The sequence below is a fragment of the Artemia sp. Qi Xiang Cuo genome, chromosome 10, assembly GCF_049724085.1.
Source record: "Artemia sp. Qi Xiang Cuo chromosome 10, ASM4972408v1, whole genome shotgun sequence".
Classification (NCBI taxonomy): Eukaryota; Metazoa; Arthropoda; class Branchiopoda; order Anostraca; family Artemiidae; genus Artemia; species Artemia sp. Qi Xiang Cuo.
The window spans coordinates 27,727,018-27,750,952 of record NC_142803.1 but is presented as its reverse complement, the minus strand read 5'-3'; the positions used below and the strand labels follow the sequence as shown (position 1 = coordinate 27,750,952).

Sequence of the window (23,935 nt, the reverse complement as noted above, 5' to 3'; positions counted from 1 at the left end):
TTATTTTTAAAAAAAATTTTTGGAATAAAACCATTAGTTTTTTTTTATCATTTTATTTTTCTACCTTACCCTTCAAAGAAAAAGACCACATTTTCCTGACTAAAAAAAAAAAAAAAAAAAAATATATATTTTTTAACATGTTCAGTTGATACTATGAAATACATAAGGCAATGTAAATTTTTTTATTATTATTTTAATTGTTCAGGTGGTGGTGGTGGTGATAGTGGGACAATGACTATGAGAAATTGACAAAGTTTATTAACTATAAAAAATTTACATAAAAAATAACATTTTTTTTTCTACAGATTAAAAATATAGCACCACCAGCAACACCACTGAGTGATGAAGCGAGTATATTTACATTACCAATTCTGTCACCACTAGTAGAGTTCAGGGATGAAGCTACACTGGTTCTAGAGAATTTGGAGTGGCAAAGAGGCTTCCTTAACGATGTTTTTGGGGAAATGGCCAGCCTGGATGACTTAAGATGTGATATTGACATGCTTGAGGATCCGGGGTGGACAGATAGTTTCATGCGTGAATATTTAGGTGATGTTACAAGTAAATCTGAACCGGGTCCTCATAACAAAATTCCATCAGAAGACAATACAGGCTGGCTCGACCAATTGTCCCCAAACACCTTGGAATATGTGCTAGGGGACCTCATGCCACATCCCCCCAATATGATTGAACAGACTGGGAGTGGTGTTATTGACAATTCCCTGTCACCCGCCACCATTCCACTTAATGCTATAGATAGAAGTAGTAATACAACAGCAACAGTATCCCCTCTTCCGGATTTTTTTCTCTCCAACTCTGCCTTGCATCACATATTGGTCTACAGCGCCAAATACGGTGACCCTTTCAACTCTCTAGTGTCGGAGGATATAATAACAGATCACCTGGCCATTACACATTCATATACTGATAAGATTCAAGCCATTCTTGAACAACAAACGGGAGTGTGGGGGGTTGGGGTCAGTTTAAAAGCATAAATAGCACTAAAAATATTTTTTTCTAATGAAAGTGCGGGTGAGATGTATTCGAAATACTTGCACACAGAGATGTTGGCAATACACCCGCATTTATCGAATTATGGGGTGGTTTTTCTATATGGGGCTACTTGAATTTAAATTAAGTGGTAAAATTGTCCCGAGGGGTGTAGTGGATCCGTGGTTGTATTTATTGAAAGTTTAAATGTTAAAATTTGTAGATTTAAAAAGTAATTTATTGTAAGAGGTGGGCATGAGGAGAGGGCAATTGAATCAAAATATCATTCAGAGTTGGAGCGGGGTAGGGGAATACAACGAATCTGTTTCGATATGAGGCTGCAGTGTTTCAAGTATGCTTTTTTAATTGCGGCATACAGACCTCCGCGCAATAATGCCTCTAAGAAGAAGTTGGATAAAATGGCAGTTACTGGTAGGGAGGGTTCAAAGTCCTCCAAAAGTAAATTTTAATTGTTTAAATGGTCAATTTCCCGTGACACTAAAAGGACTAGATATTTTTGAGCGGGCTAATGCACATTTAACGATTGGTGTCACGGTGCTACAGTATGAACCAACCTTTGAAGAGGGTCAGCGTTCCGATAAGAAGGGTGTGTTATTTCCCGTGCGGGCTCCTTCAATTGAATCAGTAGAATATTGGGTGTGGCTTCTATACACCCAACCCACAGACTCCAATTCAATTGGTCATTTCAATCCAATTACGGATATTAGTAGGGTTCTAAGTGAGGGTAAAAATCGGAATGTACGTTATTACTGTCCAACATGCCTCTCCAGACTTCGAGCTGATTTAAATTTAAAGCATCACATTAAGCACTGTAAACGTCATGTATACAAGGCTCTGGAGACGGTAAGCGGAAATAAAGTGATCTTACATTTCAAAAATTTCCAAAACACGCTACTATAGAGCAATAAGATCAAGTACCACTCCGAAGCTAAGCTGACAGACGTGTGCGATCCGCCAAATTCATTCGTGTTAAAATACATGAAGCCATAGGGGTCTCTTACGCTCACGCACAACGAGATTCCAATAATACCATGCAAGTGCTGGAGGTAGTTGAGATGTTGAGTGACGGTGATGACTGCATGCGCTCGGCATTGGTCAGTCAACTCAAAACAGCGAACGGTGCAATTTTGCGCCTTCGTTATACATACTATCCTATGCTCCTATCACCATATGACATAGTGGCCATTAAAATTCGTAATATGTGTTGGGTTTGCAAGAGGGAATTTGATGATGGTTTTGGGAATGGGGGAGGAGGAAGTTGATCGACCATGATCATTTGTGGCAGGAAATTACATCGGGAGGGAGTAACCTTAGAGGGGTAGCACACCAGTCATGCAATTTAAACGTTAGACAACAATATTTCGTACCTGTTTTTATACACAATTCCAATTACGACTTAGTTTGTTCTACCGGCGTTGGCCAACATTGCCAAGGGATGTGTTGTAGATAACGCATGTAGAGATTGTTCTTTTTCTTATAATATCATACCCAAATCATGGGAGAAGCTACTTCTTCTAGAATTCATGTGGAAAATAGTTTAGAAGGGTAACACATGCCTGAATAAAATCCGTTTTTTAGACTCTTTAAGCTTCTTACCCAAATCTTTAAGTCAATTGATTCAGGTGCAGAAAAGTGACAATTTTGATAGCTTCCCCCTCCTCAAACAGCGCGTCCCCGATGATGAAATGTATGATTTATTAACGTGTAAGGGTATATATCCATATGATTATTACAACTCGGGCTCGAGGCTAGATGAGGGGTCACTACCGCCCATTGAAGCTTTTTACAATTCTCTTACTGAGAGTGAGGGCGCTACTAGCGACTACGAATTTGCTATGAGGGTTTGGGCAAAGGGTGGGTGTAAAAATGGGTGGGATTATTGTAAACTTTACTTGGCCAGTGACGTACTCACTCTTCTGGACATTGTGTGCAAAAATACGGATAAAATCTATGGGGAATTTGGGTTGGATTTAGGTTATTATTTTTCCACTCCCCATTTGGTGATGGACTTGATAATTAAAATCAGCAAAGAATAAATAGCTCTGATCGCCAATGTGGATCAGCATCTTTTTGTAGAGAGATAAATGAGGGGTGGGTATGATTTTCACGGAGATCGTACCATGAAAACTAATCTGAGTGGACAGCACACCGATGAAAACTCGGACGCAGTTTTTTTGGATATGAATTATATTTACCCATAGACAATGCCTAACTACTGTTTTCCGTGTGACAATTATAAATGGCTTGACAATCCCTTTGCTTTGAATTTCTCCGACATTGCCAGTGTTGAGGAAAATGGGGCACAGGGATGTTTTTTTGAAATTGACGGTGAAATACCCATGGCCATTCATGACTTGCTAAAAGACTTTTTTTTTCCGTGCATAAATAGACCGGTGGGTAGGGACTCTCTGAGCCCCTACAATTTATCTTTAGTAGAGGATGGGAGTATGCACTGGGTACCTTCAAAACAAAAACTAATTGCCGACCTCAACCCGAAACAGAATATCGTTGTTCATCACGTGCTATTGAAATGGATGGTGTCCAATGGTTTCAAGGTCACAAAGATTCATAGAGCCCTCAAATTTGATCAAACGCCTTACATGAAAACGTTTATTGACACCTTTGTCAGTAAGTGTTCACAAGCGAAAGCAAAAGTTGAAAAAGAAGTCTATAAACTCATTTTGAACTCAAATTTCGGTTAAATGTGCGAGAGCATACGACACAGAAGTCGATTTGACATTGTAACCAACCCCAAAGATTGTGCTTGAATCATTGCGGATCCAAACTTCACATCATTCACAATCATAGACTCTAATATGGTGCTCTTACATCGCAAGAAAACAAACATTGTATTAAATAAAAATATTGCAGGCGGAAGTGCAATAACTGAAATATCCAAGATACTTATTTTGTCGTTTTATTATAATGTATGCAAGGTACAGTGACCGATTGAGGGACAAGTTCAAGTGTACTACGGGGACACTGATTCACTCCTGTTAAAAGTCAAAAGTGAAAATCTATTGAATGATTTGGAAAATAGCGAGTACATTAGCTCACGAATGGACTACACTAACTGGGACGAATCCCTCTACCCAGAGCTAGTGAAACGCCAGGCCCCAAATCAATTGTTAATGTTAAAATCTGAAACGGGTAGCGATCTGATATCCAATGGTGTGTTTCCTGGACCGAAGGTATACTGTGTGGAAACGCACGGCAAGGATATCAAACAAGTTTGCAAGGGGGTACCTACACACTTTGTAAAAAATAATTTCGACATGAGTGTGTATAAAAACTGTGTAGAACGTAGTTTAGTGCCAAGGGCGAAAGTCATGGCGATTCGCTCTTTACAATTTAAAAACTACACAGTTAGAGTTGAGAAAAACGCCATGTCTGCCATATCGGACAAAGTATATGTACTTGAGGATGTTGTGATGGTACTACCACACGGTATTTATTTAATTACTGCCCGTGTTTAATTTAAAGAGTACAGAAAACAACTCGGTCTAAAAAAAATTAACTTAAATTCACTAGAAAAAAAAGTATAAATTGGGTGGGAGTTTTTTTTTTTTTTTTTTTTTTTGGGTAATTAGGTTTTTTTTTAATTCTTTTTTTTTCTATCACAATCAATTTTCAATGTGTGTGTGTTTGCAAGGCAGATCAATTTCAAGTATTTAATGCCGGCTTTGGCCCGGGCCCACCGCAGCGGGCCCCCGGCGCCCGGCGCTTCCCGGCCCCGGCCGCCGCAGCGGCCGCCCCCCGGGGGGGGAGGGGGGACCCCAAAATTTAAAATGTTGTAAGTAAAAGTGTATGATATTATTTCACAAGTGTGTGTGTGTGCACATTAGTCCAATAAATGTTGTATTTTTTTATAAATAAATAAACAGAAAAAAAAGTGTATTTATTTAAGTGTTTTTTTTTCTAGTGGCTATTTAAATGTTGTATTTTTTATTATAAATAAATTAAAAAAAAGTGTATTGTTTTTTATTCATGTTTAATGTGCCTTTTTCAATGTAGTATTTTTTTTTTTTAAGTATTGTCACCCTTTTTTATGTATATAATAAAAGAAAATATTATTCTTTATTCTTCTTCTTCTAGTTATTATTCTTGAACGGAGTAGTAGTAGTATTAGTAGTAGTAATAGGGAAATTATTTAGTCATTAGACGGCGATAGTCTACAGTTAGTTGTCCAGGTGAACTGTTGAAGGGAACATGTATCAATTTAAAACACCATTCAGATCGTTTCTGTCTGGACCGTCAATGTCGGGCAAAACAACACTCTTAACTAAAATAATTAAAAATTGTGATAAAATGTTTGTGGAAAAACCGAAAAAAATCTACTTTTGCTATAGTATTTGGCAGGAGTCATATGATAAAATAAAAGAGATTGCCCCCACCACCTTGGGGTTGGTGCAGATACAATTCATCCAGGGACTTGATGTTTTCAGCATTATTGAACAAAACTCTTGGTTGATCATTGACGATCTGGCTGAATCTATTGAACAATGGTCCCAGGACATGCTACAACTGTTCAGTGTTTACTCTCATCATGAACAGATTTCCGTTACTCTGGTTCTACACAATCTCCTTCATCAGAGCAAATGTATGCGAACACTTGCATTGAACTGCACCTACTATATCATCTACAGAGTTGTTCGTGATTTTAGCTCGCTAATGACTCTCAATAAATAAATCTATCCGGGGGCCCCAAAATTTCTGCTCTCAGCATATAATCGGGTAACTAATAGACCCTACGGATACATCCAATTGTATCTTAATCAAAATACTACGCAGGATCTGCCTGTAGACCGAGATGATTTCGAAAATAATAATACAGTATATCTCCCTATGAACCGTAAAAAGATATATTAGCTGCTAACATGACACTGAAGAAACTACATGAAAATAGACATCGTTTTCAGTTTTAAGCACTTCAAAACTTCATCTTGGGAAAGCAATACTCAAACACGGTATTGACAATGATTTCATTAATCTAATATCCTAACTTTTTTTAAATTTGATCGAGGTTAATGTTTAACTGCCAGAAGTATTTAAGCAACAGGAAAAGCAAAATATTTCAATTGTACGTACATTGGCCTCTAAAAAGAAATGAAAGAATTTCAAAAAGAAACGTCTTCTTCAGGTGGGCGTTAGCTTTTTCAAACTTTTACTGCCAATAATTACAGGACTTGTAAACAGTTTTCTCTAAAGAGAGAGAGAGAGAGAGAGAATGGAAAAACCCTATAAATTGACGCCAATAGAACTCGCTCTCTCAGCCGTCGAACACTTTGAGAACAATCTGAGTAAATTTCTTGACAATGAAAATATTGAGGATGATAAAAAACTGCTTTTACTTCAAGATGCACCTCGCCGAGTGGACAAACACAAGTCCTATCAGTCGAAGCGCACTGCTGCTGCTGCTGCTGACCCAAAAAAAGAATCACCTCCTCAGGATTCTGCTGCTGCTGCTGGAACACAATTGAAGAAGGAGGACATGGATTCGATTGTATTTAAAATTGTAAATCTAATCCCCCACTAATATCTTGAAAAATTAACACGACTTCTAGCCTATCTCTTGGAAAGTGATCACATTCAAGTTGAGAGCAATGGGACAGGGATTATAATTCGGGGCAAGAGATATAATCTACTTGATTTAATCTATGATATGGTAACAAATCGTAAAGGACTATTATCATTTGACACTCATATATACAGCTTTAAAAATACATTAAACTTCCCCAAAAGTATTATTGCCAATAGACAAATTCAAAAAATAATAAATAAAGTGCACCATAGTCATCATCATCAACAACAACAACAACAACAACAACATTGACAGCATTAAAAAATGAACTTGAAAAAGAAGATTTTAAATCAGTTTTGGAAAATACTAGCAAACCGCTGATAGCTAGACAAAAGCGAAGACGTATCAAGTCAACGTCACCACCAACGGCCAGTATACAAAAGAGTAGCGGTCGTTACACAACGTGTTTACGTTCAAAATGGTTGAAGTTCTGAAAGGTGTTTATGAAAATATTGGTGAGGCGGGGAGTTTAAGTTCCCCCACCACTCTTTCCAAAGTCACTGGTGTTCGCACTAAAAGTGTACAAGAATATCTACAAAATGAATCAAGTTACACTCTGCATAGAAATCATAGACTTTGTGCCAATCAATATCGAAAAACTAAAGCCTTTTACCCATTGCATATAATACAAACAGATCTCATCACTCTAGATGATCTTCAAAGACATCACAATACACTCTACAAGTACATTCTACTTGCAATCAGTGTTTATAGTCGTTATGCAAATGCAATTCTACTGCAATCAAAGAGAGGTGCTGAAGTTGCTCAGGCCATTGAAATTATTCTCCAACAGGATATGCATTAAAAAAATTCAAACCGATTGCGGTAGTAAATTTGTTAATCCTAATGGTGAGAAAGTAGTAGATAAATATAGTACAATGCTTTATCATCCTCACCGTCATATAAATACTGAACTTATCAATAGACTGATAAGAACGAGTCGAATTTCAGCTTAAAGATATTGTGCAGTAAAAAATACATTAGCTTTTATTCAAAATCTTGATAAAATCATGTTGATTTATAATCAGCGACCTCATTGATCATTGTCCAACTCTACACCAACGGAAGTTCATCATTCTGATCATAATACAATAGACACCTTTCTTAAACCGTATTCCAATAAATCGTCGGCTGTCAAGAAAATGAAAAATAAATTCAATGTTGGTGATACCGTTCGAATTAATAGAACAACTAATGTTTTTGAAAAGGGGACTTACTTGTGGTCCACAGAACTTTTTAATGTGGCAAAGATCCTAGACACTAAACCGAAAACTTATCGCCTGCGTGATACCAAAGATGAGGAGATTCTCGGCGGCTGTTATGACTAAGAACTACAAAAAGTTAAAAATGCCAGTGAAATCTATCAAATTGAAAAGATATTAAAGAGACTTACTCGCAGGGGTAAGAAACAGTTACTTTTTCGGTGGCTAGGATGCAACTCCGATTTTGATTCTTGGATCAGGGTTGAAGATATTGACAATGCCCAATGATGTCTATGTAACTTTCATGTCCAACGTTTCCAATTCTCTCTACAATGACTTGAATACGACAAGTGATTTTTGGACAAAACTCTCACCCGCCGTCAAATTTGACGGTGCATATGAAGTGGATCTTGTCGACTGTATTCTCAAAAATACCTATGACATCCTGAGAAAGGATCGTAAATATGAAATAAAAATTAGACCCTATGATTGGCCGCCACCACCAGGTGATCAATAACAAATTCAAAAAATCAATTGGATGGATTATCCATATGTTGAATTACCCTACGAGGAGCTCACCTGCATGAATGATTTATGTCGTACTATCAATAAAAGAATTTCTGCTCATAAAAAAGGAGCTTTTCATTTCAACTATTCAAAGGAGGAGGGCAAGATCTACATTAGTTCACCCATTGCCAATGAAAAAGTTATTCTCAATGATAACCTAAAGGATATTCTTGGCTTTAAGCTCAATATAATCAATGGTAGAAGTGCTGGAAACACTAATTTCATTTTTGCTGACTACCCACCTGCCTTCTCCACGGACACTTGTATATTTCTCTACGCTTCATTTGTGGAAACATCTCGGGTTGTTAATTCAAATGTTCCCCTCCTACGAGTTTTTGAACGAAAAACCAATCAAGAACATGTTCACCACTACAATATAAAGCATCTTCAGTATATTCCCGTAAACACTTTCTATTTGGAACTCTGTCAGTTAACACTAAGAACCGAATTAGGTGATTCTCTAGCAATTTCAAAAGGCTCAACTCGGATTACTTATCATTTTCGACCCAGTTTCAATGACGACTCTACAATCACCTAAAAAATGAATACTAGAAGAATTCAATTTATCTGTCCCGATATTGACTGTTATGTTGGTGCTTCGAGTCCACGTCAAATAGGCCATGGATTGGACTACTAAGAAGGGCGTACTACAATGTCTGGCTATGGTCTTGGTAGCTGGTTTGCTAGGCTATTTCGTTTTGCACAACCCCTTGCCAGAAAATATCTTGTACCTGCTGCATCAAATTTTGCTGCCTCCACACTACAGGACTGGGGGTCGGGCAAGAATTTCAAGGAGAGTGTTAAGGAAAATATTAGATCTTCAGGAAGAGCCGTTGGTAAGCAATTGAAATCTCGGAAAAATGGGGAGGGATTGAAAAGGATGCGTTCGCGTCATTCACTCATCAGTCTCCACCCAGGCTGGAAGAAAAGGACATCAACAAGGACTTTGAGAAATAAAACAACGAAGTCCAATAAGCAACAGAAGAAGAAAAATAAAAAGAAAAAAATTGTTAGATCAAAGAACGATTTCTTCTCTTAAGATGAATTATCTCCACCACAATGAATCATATCCATCAATCTGGTCCTAATTGAATCTTTTCTATTATGAAAATGTTGATGTCAGTGTAAAGTATGTCTACTTTGAAAAATTTCACAATCAACACCAACTATAGTAATATATACAATTTCAAATATTTTCCAATTAAGACTATTTCATTGATTTGTCGTCAACATTTATTGATTTAAATTTTGTGGTGAAGAAAAAGTAAGATAATACAACTCAAAATGCCGGTGATGCTCTCTCCTATGAAAACTGTACTCTACACAACCTATTCAATCAAATTAATGTGTTTATTAATGGAGTATTGGTGAGCGTTAGCAATAATTTATCAAACTATGCAAGATAAATACAATATATGATGATGACGCCAAAGGCGTAGAAGGAGATGAGAGGACACTCGCTGGTCTATGAATATCCAACAGGTGTTGATACTGACGGTGAGTTGACTACTGCAGTGACCCAGGAGTATCATCTAGTTGGAAAAATAAATCATGAGATATTCAATATATCCCAATGGCTACCCCCCAATGTCAAGATTGACAAAAAGTTACAGAAGGCACCATCAAATTTATTTTGAGAAAAATGCTTCCTGCAGCACCTGATGCAAATGTCATTATCACATCGGCAATTCTCCACGTCCGAAAACAGCAAGTTATGAGCTCTGTTGCATTGGCAGTGGAGAAGATAAGAGCCAATGGCAACAACATTAAACTTCTTGTCCTCCATACAATCTCCAATCAACGTCACATTGTCACCGGCTCTCGTAGCTATAGCGATTCATCATTTATCAATTGAGAAATCCCATCAAAATTAGCATTGGCCGTTGTGAAGAGTGGGAGTGCTGTTGGATACTGGACTGAATCGTCCCATGATTTTAATTTTTTCAATCTATCTAGCCTTGTGTGCAAAGTAAATGGTATTCTAATGTAAACTCTATCGTTTGACAAAAAAAATATATAGAACACTGTACGAGTTGACCATGCAATCTCTAGATCATGACTTTCAAATATTTGAAAATTGAATAACCGATTCAATGTTTTCAAAAAATCATGGGGTTATTGTTTTGGACTTGTCAGACACACAGGATATGACCATAGTACGAATAGCGAATGTGAGTTTAGAGTTTATGTTTGCCGATGTTTTGACTGAGAGTATCAAACTGGTCTCAATAAGCTCGTTTTAAACCTTGTGGGAATTTACGCCCGACGGTAGCGCAATTTTAGACTTAATATCATAAACACGAGTAAAATAATCGATGGTTTTAGCAAGGAATCGAGCATTTCCCAATACAAGTTTTATTGAACAACCTCAGACTTCTGTGAAAAAGATTTGGGTGTTAGTAACACCGTAGTCATTTGCAATATCAGTCCGTCGACTCTGAAGACATGCTATTGGCTAAGCATCTTTCAAACAGCGAAGAATATTGAATTTTTTGATCCTCTTGGCCTATCGTATAAATTCTACACTCCATACATCAGCAACTTTACTGAAAGCAGGGGGAAACCCATTATTCAAAATCAACGAAGAGTACAGGATTTAACGACTAAGACATGTGGCTTTCATGCACTACTCTTTTTCATGTTCAGATGTCGTGGCTACACCTACAAGCAGTTTCTCAACATCTACATTTACTTACCTCAATTGACCGACTTTATAGTGGAGAATATAATTACAAGTGTATTTAATATTGATTTTAGTGCCCTACGAATAAAATGCTCTAAAGATATATGTGATATTGTTTATTAATAAAAAAAAATTATATACATGATAAAACGACTTTTCTACTCTTTAGATCTCATCCACTACTAGGTATTTGTCGACAACAACTAGTGCAGGTAGATTATCTGAATTCACAGTGTACTGATCCTGATGTAGTGCAATGTAAGGGTCACATTTTCTACAGTAGAGTGAGACTTCACTCTTGTCATATCTCTTTGTATAGTCAATGACACTATTCTCATTCATTCTATAGAATTCACATGTTTCAATTTGCCTATTTGAAGCAATTTCACAAACAGTGTCCTCAAGTGTCGAATCACATTCCGTCACAGCCAAATAAAAATCAGTGGGCTTATAATCGTAACATCCAGTTTCTTCACAACGATGACGTAGAAACCATATTCTTTGTTGTTCCAACAGTTGAATCGTTGACCCGGTTCCTCCTCCCAGAACAATCTAAAACCACGACGATACCAATCTCGTAGCAATAAACTAAAATCACGGTTAGGATTCTTTCCAATCATACCGGGATATGTACTCTCCCACTGCTTGCATTTATCATAGTGACAATTGGAGCATAGGTGACCTCTAGGATGAGAGTCACACATCTCTTCAAGACAGGAATTATAACCTTAAATTTGTACTGCATTTCCTCTATGCAATTTACACGGGTTGCATAATCTACACTTTTCATCATACTCGTCAATAATTGTACAATTTTCGCATGATGATCAGCTGTCCTGTGTGTACATACATAACGGACATGTATGGAACATTTTGTTATGTGTTGACACTCTCACTGCCACAATGAAACTGAGCTTGCAACAAAAAAAAAGTGTCTGAGAGAGAGAGAGGAGTAGATCATCCTTGAGCACCATCTTTCTCATGAAAAAGTCTTAAATTTCTAAACTAATGTTTAAAAGCATATCCACGATATCATTTTGCCGTGTTGTGATCAATATATCAATAAATTGTGTAAATGCATTTGGACCACGATGTAGAAGCTTCATACAATAGTCTAATGATGGAGAATCAGTTTTCATTATATCTACCAGAATTACTCTAGAAAATATCTTACTTTTAATATACAAATCTATAAAATCATAATCTATAATTAAATTTTTTTACATAAGAAATAGATTCCTCATTATTCGATCTTTCTCTAATCTATCCATTTTTTTTTTTAGTCCTAACTCTCTCACGATCAACTTCATAATAAACAGAATTTATTTTTGTAACCTTGAAAATATACGATTTTATAATATAGAAAAAAAAATATCATTTATTTAGAAACATTTTTATTGAACATAATTACAATAATAATATTCACTGATGCATTTTGTTCTCATCAATATATTTCGATAGGACATCTAATGCTGACAGAATTTTATTTATATTGATAATATTTACTTTTCCAGCAAAACAAAGCTGCTCCTCCTGCTTAAATTTGCTTAATGATATCACGTATCTCGCATACATAATGTCCCATTCAAGACATAGTCTACACCCAGCGGTTATTTCCACAGCTACATTAGGTACTCGTATATCGTTGCTGCTGCTGCTGCTGTCGGTTCCATAATTAATCTACAATAGTGTAAATGCACCACTCATTTTTTTTTTTTTTCACTAATATCCTTGCAAATAAACTATTCTCTTTTAATTCAATTCTCTTACTAATATGAATTGTAGAGAAAACTATTCCTTTTATTCAAATCATAATCACCAATCAAGCTATACTCATTCTTCTTGGCAAAGGTGTAATGACCTGTAGAATAGGACTAGCAGAAAAAACCTGTTTGCTGCGGGCGCGTACGCAAAGTATATAGCTTCAAACAAATTCCATATGATATTTCAAATTACTATAGCTTCTATAGAAATGATACCTCTTTGCAAATGACCCTGGTAACCCCAATTCGTTGAAAATATACACACATAACCATGCCTCAGGCGTATATTTGCGTGTATGTTTTAAACCTTTATATGACTTACTACTTTCCTACTCCATTCAAATCCATTCAAAGCCTTCCTCTTTACATCCTCCCAGGAAGTCCCCATTTCGACTAAATTTTTCTTTATAACGTCTTCCTACCCCAGCAGGGGACAACCAGCTATTCGTTTGGCCCTAGACGGCTGGTTCAAAAGAGCAATCTTTGACAATCTGTCATCCTTCATCTGCAGAACTTGCCCTAGCCCTCTCAACGTTTCTCTCATTATAGCCCTAGAAAGCGGCAATGTTAGGCATAAGGTCAGGTGGTCTAGTACCCGAAACAATCCATAGTAATATATGATTATAATAATAATCATTTATGTATTTTTTATCAAGTGCAGACTTACTTGTTATTGGAGTATTTCCATCGAACGTCGGTGGGGTCCATTTAACCAGAATTCCTTTTGACCCCTCACATACGAAGACATGGGGCTGGCCAGGTGGTCCAGGACGCTCTGAAATTAACCTCAATATTACTTGACTTCTCTAAGTATCTATCTAGATGTTATTCAGTTAGAACTACAGAAAAACTTGATAACTAATGACTCTTTCTAGCCTTCAAGTTCGAGTGAAACAAATTTTTCAATTTTTCCACAAAATATTTTTCAAAAGGAAAGTAAAGAGCTCCATTAAACCAAAAAATGAGAAGAAATAAAGTCAAATAATCTTCCAAGCGTAAAACTACTACTAATCAATAAATAAATGAAACCTAAATCACACAGAAATTGTAATAACTAACCGAGTCAAATTCAAAACGAGCAAAAATTACCATAAGTAGAGCTGACAACCACAATGCCTTTTCAAGACCAAAGCATATTCTGCACTGTACGAAAAAAAAACAAATGACGTGGATTGTCAGTTTAATATACGTATACCGATATTTATTCCTTAATGTTTTAATAAGCTCTTATTTTTAAGTAAAAAAAAAGTGAAAACATTTAAAATGTATTCTGTTTTCAATAAAAAGCAAAATATGGTCTGGTCTTGAGAAGGCATGAGGATTGTCAGCCCTACTCATGTTAATTTTTGCTCGTTTTGAGTTTGACTTGGTTATTTAATGTAATTTCTGTTCGTTTTGGGTTAATGGAGCTCTTTACTTTTCTTTGAAAAACTTGTTTTGTCGAAAAAGTTTTTAAAATTAATTTCTGTCCTTTTCTTATTGACATAGTCTTTTTCATCGAAAAAAATTATATCTTTTCGTTTTTTTCTATAACGAATCCATAGTTTGGATTGCTATTTGTATTTTGGAGAAACTTTTTCAACAATTTTTAACCCTAACACAAAAAGTATTGTATAACTTAATTTTATACCTCCTTAAGTTGACCAGGATAATAAAACTTAATATAATTCCCAAAAATTCTATCCATGCTCTTTGACAGCATGGATACACTTACACACTTTTGATTTATTTAAATTGAAAGAGCAGAAAAAGTGATAATAGCAGCCCCAGTCGTGCTCAATATATCCCCAGTCGTGCTCAATATATTGCTGAGGTGTCTTATTGGCAACCATGCACACAGTGTCCTTTGATTTAGTTTTAAAGCAACATTAATTTTTAAGGCGTATTGGGCCAATTAGATAATTAGGGGGGGGGGGGGGTGGTACCCAATATCCCAAGAGACATACTTACTGGATCATTCTACTATGATGAAGAAAATGGTTGTCTCAAAGTTTTGACTGGATGTGCGTAGAAAATGATTGGGCTTGGGAGGAGGGCTACTTGCCCTCTAATTTCTTTTGACTCTTAAAAAGGGCACTAGAGTTTTTAATTTCCAATCAAATTAGCTCCTTTAAAAGTTGTAATTATATTTCTAGCTATTATTCAGCGACCTATGATAGTGCTTATATGCCTTTCAAAAATCTGCATACAAATAATTTGTTTTTTAAGTTGAGACTCCCCCTAAGCGTTTCCTAGATGTTTCACCTTAATACTCTTAGCGTCATTAGTTACAGTGTAGTGGCAGCATTAATAGAATACACATGATGCCTTCCGGCTAGTTTTAAATCCGCCACAACTAACTTAAAATATCTAACTTAATAATTTAAGCCGTTGTTGAGGCATTGCTTTGTCACTTTGAAAATCTGCATCAGCATAGTTCGTTTTGATTTAGTTCAACAATAGCTTAAATACTCCATCAGAGCTTCACCTTAGACTTTTAGCTTCTTTAGTAGAAATAGTTGTAGTACCATTATTAGCAGTAGGCGCATAGCACCTTTGGTTTCTTCAACATCCCCTTCAACACACGCTGAAACTTTAAACTTAACATCATGATCCGTTCCTGAAGCATTTCTGATGCGTCTTAGCAACTTGTGTGGCCATAGTGTGTTTCGATTTAGTTCCACACAGTTTCAATATTTCCCAAATTTTTCGCCTTAATGCCCTTAGTTTTAGTAGCAGCAATAGCAGTAGTATCAGTAGAATTAATAGTAGTAGCCTTAAATTTAGTGGCAGTATTAGTAGTAAAAAGAAGCAATAATATTAGTTGTAGTAGTATGAGTAGAAGCAGTAGCAATATGATGCAAATATTTTCTTTTGTTTAGTTCAACATCCCCCACAACAAGCCCTCTAAGTTTCAACTTTACACACCAAACGGTTCATGAGATCTTCTTGTTACGCCCTTTTGATAGCCTGTGTACAGACAGCGTGTTGTGAGTCGGTTCACCTTCCCCCCTCAGAATTCCTTGAAAATTTTACCTTCTTACTCATAGGCGTAGTTGTAACAGCAATCACAGTGGTATTTTGGTATTACTATTAGTAGTAATTAATAGTGATGGCGGTAGTACTAGTAGCAGCAGTATTATTAATGTATTGCCTTTTGGTCAGTTGAACATCCCTGTCATCAAGTCTTGGAAGTTTCAACTTAATAACAAAACAATTCTTGAGATGCGCTATTTTGACAATGTACATGCACATAGCGTTTTTGATTAAGTTCAAATTTTCCCTCAATATTGTAAATGGAGCAGTGTGGTAGCAGTAGTAGTAGTAGTAGTAGTTGTAGCAGTATTAGTGATGGTAGTTGTTGTAGTAGTGGTAGCACACAAATATTGCCTTTTTGATCATTTCCCTTGTCATTTCCTGAAAGTTCCAAATTAATATGCTCAGTTATTCCTGAGTTACACCCTTTTGACAATCCGTATGCAAAAAAGGTGTTTGGTTCAGTTCAACACTCCCTCAACATTCTCTGAAAGGCTTATCTGAATGCCCTTCGTCTTTTTGGACAGTAAACTTCAAACATATACTATATAAACATAACAGTAACATACAAACATATATGTATAAACATAAACAGTAATATATCGTCTATGTAAACAAGGAATTGCTTAACTTACAGCCTGTGAGGAGGCTGACACCCCCAAAGACATAGTTACTGGATCTTTCAACAATTCTGAACAAAATAGCTCTCGTAAAATTTCGGTCGGATTTGGGTCGGAGAATAATAGGCTTGTAGGGGAGGAGCTGGTCGCCCTCCAATCTCTTTCAATTTTTAAAAAGGGCACTAGAGCGTCCGACTGCCAATCAAATGAGCCCCGTTTAATCTAAAGTTTATACGACCACACTGTTTCATAAAAACCTTACATGCCTCGTGGCATAACTTACAACCCTTTCCCTGAGGGCTGTGGGGGGTTATCATCCTCAAGGACATAATTACTGGACCTTTCAGCTATGCTGACCAAAACAGCTATTTAAAAATTTTGATTGGAGGTGTTTGGGGAAATGATAGGCGTGGAGGGAAGGGACACTGGTTGCCTTCAAATTGCTTCGACTATAAAAAACGGTACTAGAACTTTCAACTTCCAGTCGAGTGAGCCCTTTTCGAAGTTTCTACAACAACTCCTTTCATACAATGTGCCCTGGTCTAGAAAAAAAATGATACATTATGCTCACGTTACTCTTTACTGAGGCAGCGCTATTGCACTACCTATGATTATCTTTTTTTCCAGAGCCAATTCATATGGAAGGGTGGTCGTATAAACTATGAAGAAGGCTCATTGCATTAGAAACCGGAAGTTCTAGTGCCCTTTTTAAGAGTCAATAGTGAACGGAGGACAACTGGCCTCCCCCCCCCATGCCCTCTTTTCCCTAAATGCCAAAATTTATGTATGGCCATTTTTTTAAATAGTCCAAAGGTCAAATAACTATGCCCTTGGGGTTGACAAAACCACCCATAGACCCCAGGGCAAGGGATATAAGTTGTTCATTGTTAACATGCAAGGTTTGTAAGAAAGGGGTGGTCCTATAAACTTCGGAGGAGGCTCATTCGGCTTGAAATCATTCGGCCGAGGTCTTGGATTTAATAGGCAGACGGCCATATGAGCTTGTAATAATGGGAGAGTTTAACTTAAATCTAATTGACATGGCTTCCACTACTACGGTGGATTTTCTCTCAGATATGCTCGCTGCTGGGGTTCTACCAACAACCTGCATTCCGACACGTGTAACTGATACGTCAGCGTCTTTAATTGATAACATTTTTTCGTCGCTTTGGTTCGGAATTCTGTTGTAGTGAGTGATATTTCAGACCATTTTCCTGTACTTTCCAGTTTTAACCTTGAAAAAACCGTGAGTAGGGAGTAGAATGGCCCCTATTGATCGTGACCCCACACCATATATGGGCATAGAGTCATTAGGGAGAACACGTGGTTAATGTGGTCAATGACCTCTTTTTCCAAGGTCAATGTTGTTGTTGTTGTAAGTGCACGCTCTCAGCGAATGCCAAGGTCAATGTTGTTGTTGTTGTTTTTGGCACGCTCTCAGCGAATGTCAAGGTCGATGTTGTTGTTGTTGTTTTTGGCACGCTCTCAGCGAATGTTATGAGTTTCCCGGAATTTGGAACACCTGTGCTGTCGACCTCAATTCCCCTATCGTGAATCAATAATTCCCCTTTGAAACAACAATTAATTCCCCTTTCTTGACAGATCAATCAACCAATGACATCATCTGTCAGACTTTAAAAATTTTCGCCTAGAAACGATTCTCCAGGAATAGATCCAAGTCATTAATGTCATTGCCGAACTCGGAAACAACTCTTTTGGTCGAACTCCAAAAGATATTAATAGCCAAAGGCCATGGAAACAATTCTCCAAGAAACATCTTAGCGATGAATTGTTTTAGCGCGGGAATCAGGTTTCTTATTAATTTGAAATGCATTAGCGCAGAGATGCCAAAAACAAAAGAAACACGCTGAATTACGTTTAGGGATTATTTGGGCGAAACTGTTTTAGACAGGTTATGGAACTATTTCGGCGAAACAGTTAGAGACATTTTAAAAGATGATTTTAGAAAGGGTTTTAGAAGAGGTTTTGAGTGTGGTCGTTATAATACACAAGTTCTATTTGAACAGTGTTGTGAGGTCCTCTAACCCAACCCCAAAGGGTTCCGATCCTCCTACCCCAACCCCGAAGGGTTCCGATCCCCACCACCCCAACCCCAAAGGGTTCCGATCCCCACCACCCCAACCCCGAAGGAAGCGCTCGGTCCTCAAAGGTCCCCCAAGCTCCCAAAGAGCCCCAGCCCCCCAAACGCCCTCCTCAGACCCTCAACGGGCCCCCAGACCCCCAACGGGCCCCCCGGACCCCAACGGCCCTCCCCCCGTCCTCAACGGACCCCCCGGCCCGCGAAGTGCCGCGGGCCAGGCATGCACCGCCGGGGGATGCGCCGCAGGGGATGCACCACCGGGCTGCGCCGCCGGAATGCGCCGCAGGGATGCGCCGCAGGAATGCGCTGCAGGAATGCGCCGCAAAAAGTAAACTAAAAAGTAAAAATTTCGAAATGTTATCCCCCAAACGCCCTCCTCAGACCCCCAAAGGCCCTCCCCGGGCTCCCAAAGGGCCAACCGGCCCACAAGGGCCAACCGGCCCCCAAGGGTCCCCCGGGCCCCCAAAGGTCCTCCCCCGGTCCCCAAAGGTCCACTGGTCTCCCAAAAGACCACCCAATCCTCAAGGGCCCCCGGATCCCCAAACGTCCTCCCTGGGTCCCAAAGGCCCTCCCCCGGTCCCCATACATGCACACAAAAACTTACACACACACAAAAACTTACACACACACACAAAAACTTACACACACACACGAAAACTTACACACACAGACAAACTTACACACACACGCCAAAACTTACACACACACACACAAAAACTTACACACACACACACACACACAAAAACTTACATATGCACAATAAAACTTAAATTCACACAAAAAATTAAATTAACACAAAAACTTACACACACACACACACACACGAAAACTTACACACACACTAAAAAACTTAAACACATAAACAAAAATACACACACACACACACACACAAAAACTAACACAATAAAACAAAAAAAACTCACCCACAAACGCACAAAAACATAGACACACAAACACACATACAAACAAATAAACACACAAAAAAAACATACACACACACACACGAAAACTAACACACACAGCCAAAACTTACACACACACACACACACACACACACACACACACACAAACTTACACACACACAAAAAAAAAACTTACACACACAAAAACTTACACACACACACACACACACAAACTTACACAGACACACAAAAAACTTATACCTACACACAACAGCTTAGACACACAAAAACTTACACACACACACACAAAAACTTACACCCACACGAAAAAACTTACATGCACACAAAAACTTACATGCACACAAAAACTTACACACACACAAAAACTTACACACACAAAAAAAAACTTACACACACACACAAAAACTTGCACACACACACACATGAAAACTTACACACACACGCCAAAACTTACACACACATGCAAAAACTTACACACACACACACAAAAACTTACACACACGCACACACAAAAACTTACACATGCATACGAAAACTTACATGCACACAAAAACTTACATGCACACAAAAACTTACACACACAAACACAAACGAAAATACACACACACACTAAAAAAATTAAAAACACACCAAAAATTACACACACACACACACAAAAACTAAAACAAGAAAAAAAAAAAAAAACACACACACCCTCACAACAAAGTGCACACACACCCTCACACACTCAAAAATACAAAAAACAAATACCAAAACTTACACACACACGCCAAAACTTACACACACAAAAACTTACACACACACACACACACAAAAACTTACACACACACACACACACAAAAACTAACACAAACAAAAACTTACACACACACACAAACACACACAAACATACACACACACAAAAAAAACAAAAAACCAAACACAAAAGCTTACACACACAAAAACTAACACACACACACACAAAAACTGACACCCACACGGAAAAACTTACATGCACACCAAAACTTACATGCACACAAAAATTTACACACACCCAAAAACTTATACACACGCACAAAAACTTACACACACACACAAAAACTTACAAACACACACACATGAAAACTTACACACACACACCAAAACTTACACACACACGCAAAAACTTACACACACACACACAAAAACTTACACACACACACACACACACAAAACTTACACAATCACACAAAAACTAACATTATCACGCAATATTAAATTAACACAAAAACTTACACACACACACACACACAAAACTTTCAAAACAAAACGCCCGAAAACACAAAAACACAAGCAAAAACTTACACACACACAAAAAATTAAAAACACACAAACACACAAAAACTTACAAATGAAAACAAAAAAAACTCACACACACACGCACAAACACTTACACACACACACACACACACACAAACTTACACACACACACACGAACACTACACACACACGCCAAAACTTACACACACAAAAACTTACACACAAACACACACACACACAAAACTTACACATGCACATGAAAACTTACATGCACAAAAAAACTTACAAGCACACAAAAACTTACACACACACACACACACACAAAACTTACACACACAAACACACGAAAAATTACACACACACTCCAAAACTTAAACACACACAAAAACTTACACACACACACACACACACACAAAAACTTACACAGGAACACAAAAAACTCACACACACACCCACAAAAACTTACACACACACACACACACAAAACTAACACACACACACACGAAAACTTACACAAACACGCCAAAACTAACACACAAAAAAACTAACAAATTCACACTATAAATAACACACACACACACTCAAACAATAACACACACACACATACAAACTGACACACATACACACACACAAAAACTTACTCATGAACACAACAAAAAACTCAAACACACACTCACAAAAACATACAAACACACACACACACAAAACTAACACTCACACACAATAAAAATTACACGCGCACGCAAAAAATTACAAACACAAAAACTTACACACACACACACACACACACACACACAAACTTACACACACACACAAAAAAATTACACAAACAAAAACTTACACACACACACAAACACACACAAACTTACACACACACACAAAAACTTACACCCACAAACAAAAGCTTAAACACACAAAAACTTACACGCACACAAAAAAACTTACAACCACACTCAAAAAATTACATTCACACAAAAACTTACATGCTCGCAAAAACTTACAAACACGCACAAAAACTTACACACACACACACAAAAACTTACACACACACAAAAAAACAGACACACACACAAAAACTTACACACACACACACACACACACAAAAACTTACACATGCACACGAACACTAACATTCACACAAAAAACTTACACACACACACACACACGAATACTTACACACACACACACACGACAAAACTAACACACACAAAATCTTAGACACACAAAAACTTACACACACACACACACAAACACAAAATTACTCCCACACTAAAAAAATTAAAAGCACAAAAAAAATTAAATTCAAACAAAAACTTACACACACACTAAAACTTGAAATCACGCACAAAAACTTACACACACAGAAACACCCACACACACACACGAAAAAATACGCACACACACACACACTCAACAACACAAAAAAAAAAACAAAAACCATATCAAGACATAATAAATGAACATAAGATATTAAAATAACACTAAATATGAAACAGACACTCAAAATCAACAACATACACACACACAAATACACACACACACACGCACAATTACACACACACACACGCTATAGTACCCCAAACACACAACAACATACACACACAAATGAACACACACAAAAACACACGAAAACTTACACACACACGCCAAAACATACACACACACAAAAACTTGCACACACACACACACAAAAAAACTTACACAAGCACACGAAAACTTACATGCACACAAAAACTTACACACACACACACAACCACACACAAAAAAATCACACACAAACACACACGAACAATAACACACACACCAAAAAAAAAACACAAACACAAAAACATACACACACCCAAACATACACAAACTAAAACATGCACACTAACACTAACATACACACGAAAAATTACATGCGCACAAAAAATTACATTCACGTAAAAACTTACACACACACACACACACACACACACACAAAACTCAAACACACACAAACACACAAAACACGCAAACACATACATGAAAAAAAAAAAACACACGACAAAAAAAACACGCACAAAAAAAATTACACACACACACACAAACACACACACACACACAAAACTTACACATGAACACAACAAAAACTCACACACACATGCACAAAAACTTACAAACACACACACACACACAAAAATAACACACACACACACGAAAACTTACACACACACTCAAAAACTTACAGAAACAAAAACTTACACACACACACACACAAAAACTTACACACACACACACAAAAAAAACTTACACACACAAACAAACACACACAAACTTACAAACACACACAAAAACTTACACCAACACACAAAAGCTTAGACACACAAAAACTTACACACACACACACAAAACTTACACACACATGCAAAAACCTAACATCAAACAAAAAACTAAAATTAACAAAAAAACATACACACACACACACACAAAACTAAAAAACATGCCCAAAAACTTAACCCCCCCAAATCCATCATACTAAACACAACCAACTTACACAAACAAACCAAACCAACACACAACACAAAAAACCAACAATACGAACAAATAAATGAACACAAACAAAAAAAAACACACACACACACACGAAAAATTACACACACACACGTCAAAACTTACACACATAACAGCTTAGACACAAACAAACTTACATAAACAAACAAAAACAAACTTAAAACAAAATACTCAAAATTACATACACACGAAAAATCTTACATGCGAACAAAACCTTTCCAATCTACAAAATCAAAAATAGCCACACAAACTAACCTACAGGGTGACAAACATACACACACACACAAAAACTTACACACACACACGAAAACTAATACACACACACACAAAAAAACACACATACACAAAAACATAAACAAGCACACGAAAACTTACATGCACATAAAAAATTACATGCATACAAAAACTTACACACACGCACAAAAAATTACACGCACACACGAACAATTACACACACACACGATCAAATAAAATCACAATAACACAAAAATACACACACACACATGAAAAAATACACACACACACGAAAACTTAAACACACAAGCAATCGCAAACAACAAAGCAAAAACTTAAAAACACACACACACACACAAATATTACACATGCACACGAAAACTTACATGCACACAAAAACTTACATGCACACAAAAACTTACACA

At 37.3% G+C, this 23,935-nt stretch overlaps 1 protein-coding gene across 1 annotated transcript in view; it reads right to left on the bottom strand.

Annotated features, from left to right (window-relative positions):
- The window catches only part of LOC148947629 (uncharacterized), a 91,333-nt gene extending 73,735 nt beyond the window's left edge, over positions 1–17,598 (bottom strand). Inside the window, exons 1-2 of the mRNA XM_089095963.1 lie at positions 17,433–17,598; positions 13,475–13,582 (exon numbers count right to left, since the gene is read on the bottom strand). Of these exons, the coding sequence (XP_088952089.1) occupies positions 13,475–13,582; positions 17,433–17,598 (274 nt within the window). The remainder of the gene's footprint in view (positions 1–13,474; positions 13,583–17,432) is intronic.
- Positions 17,599–23,935: the final 6,337 nt, after the last annotated feature.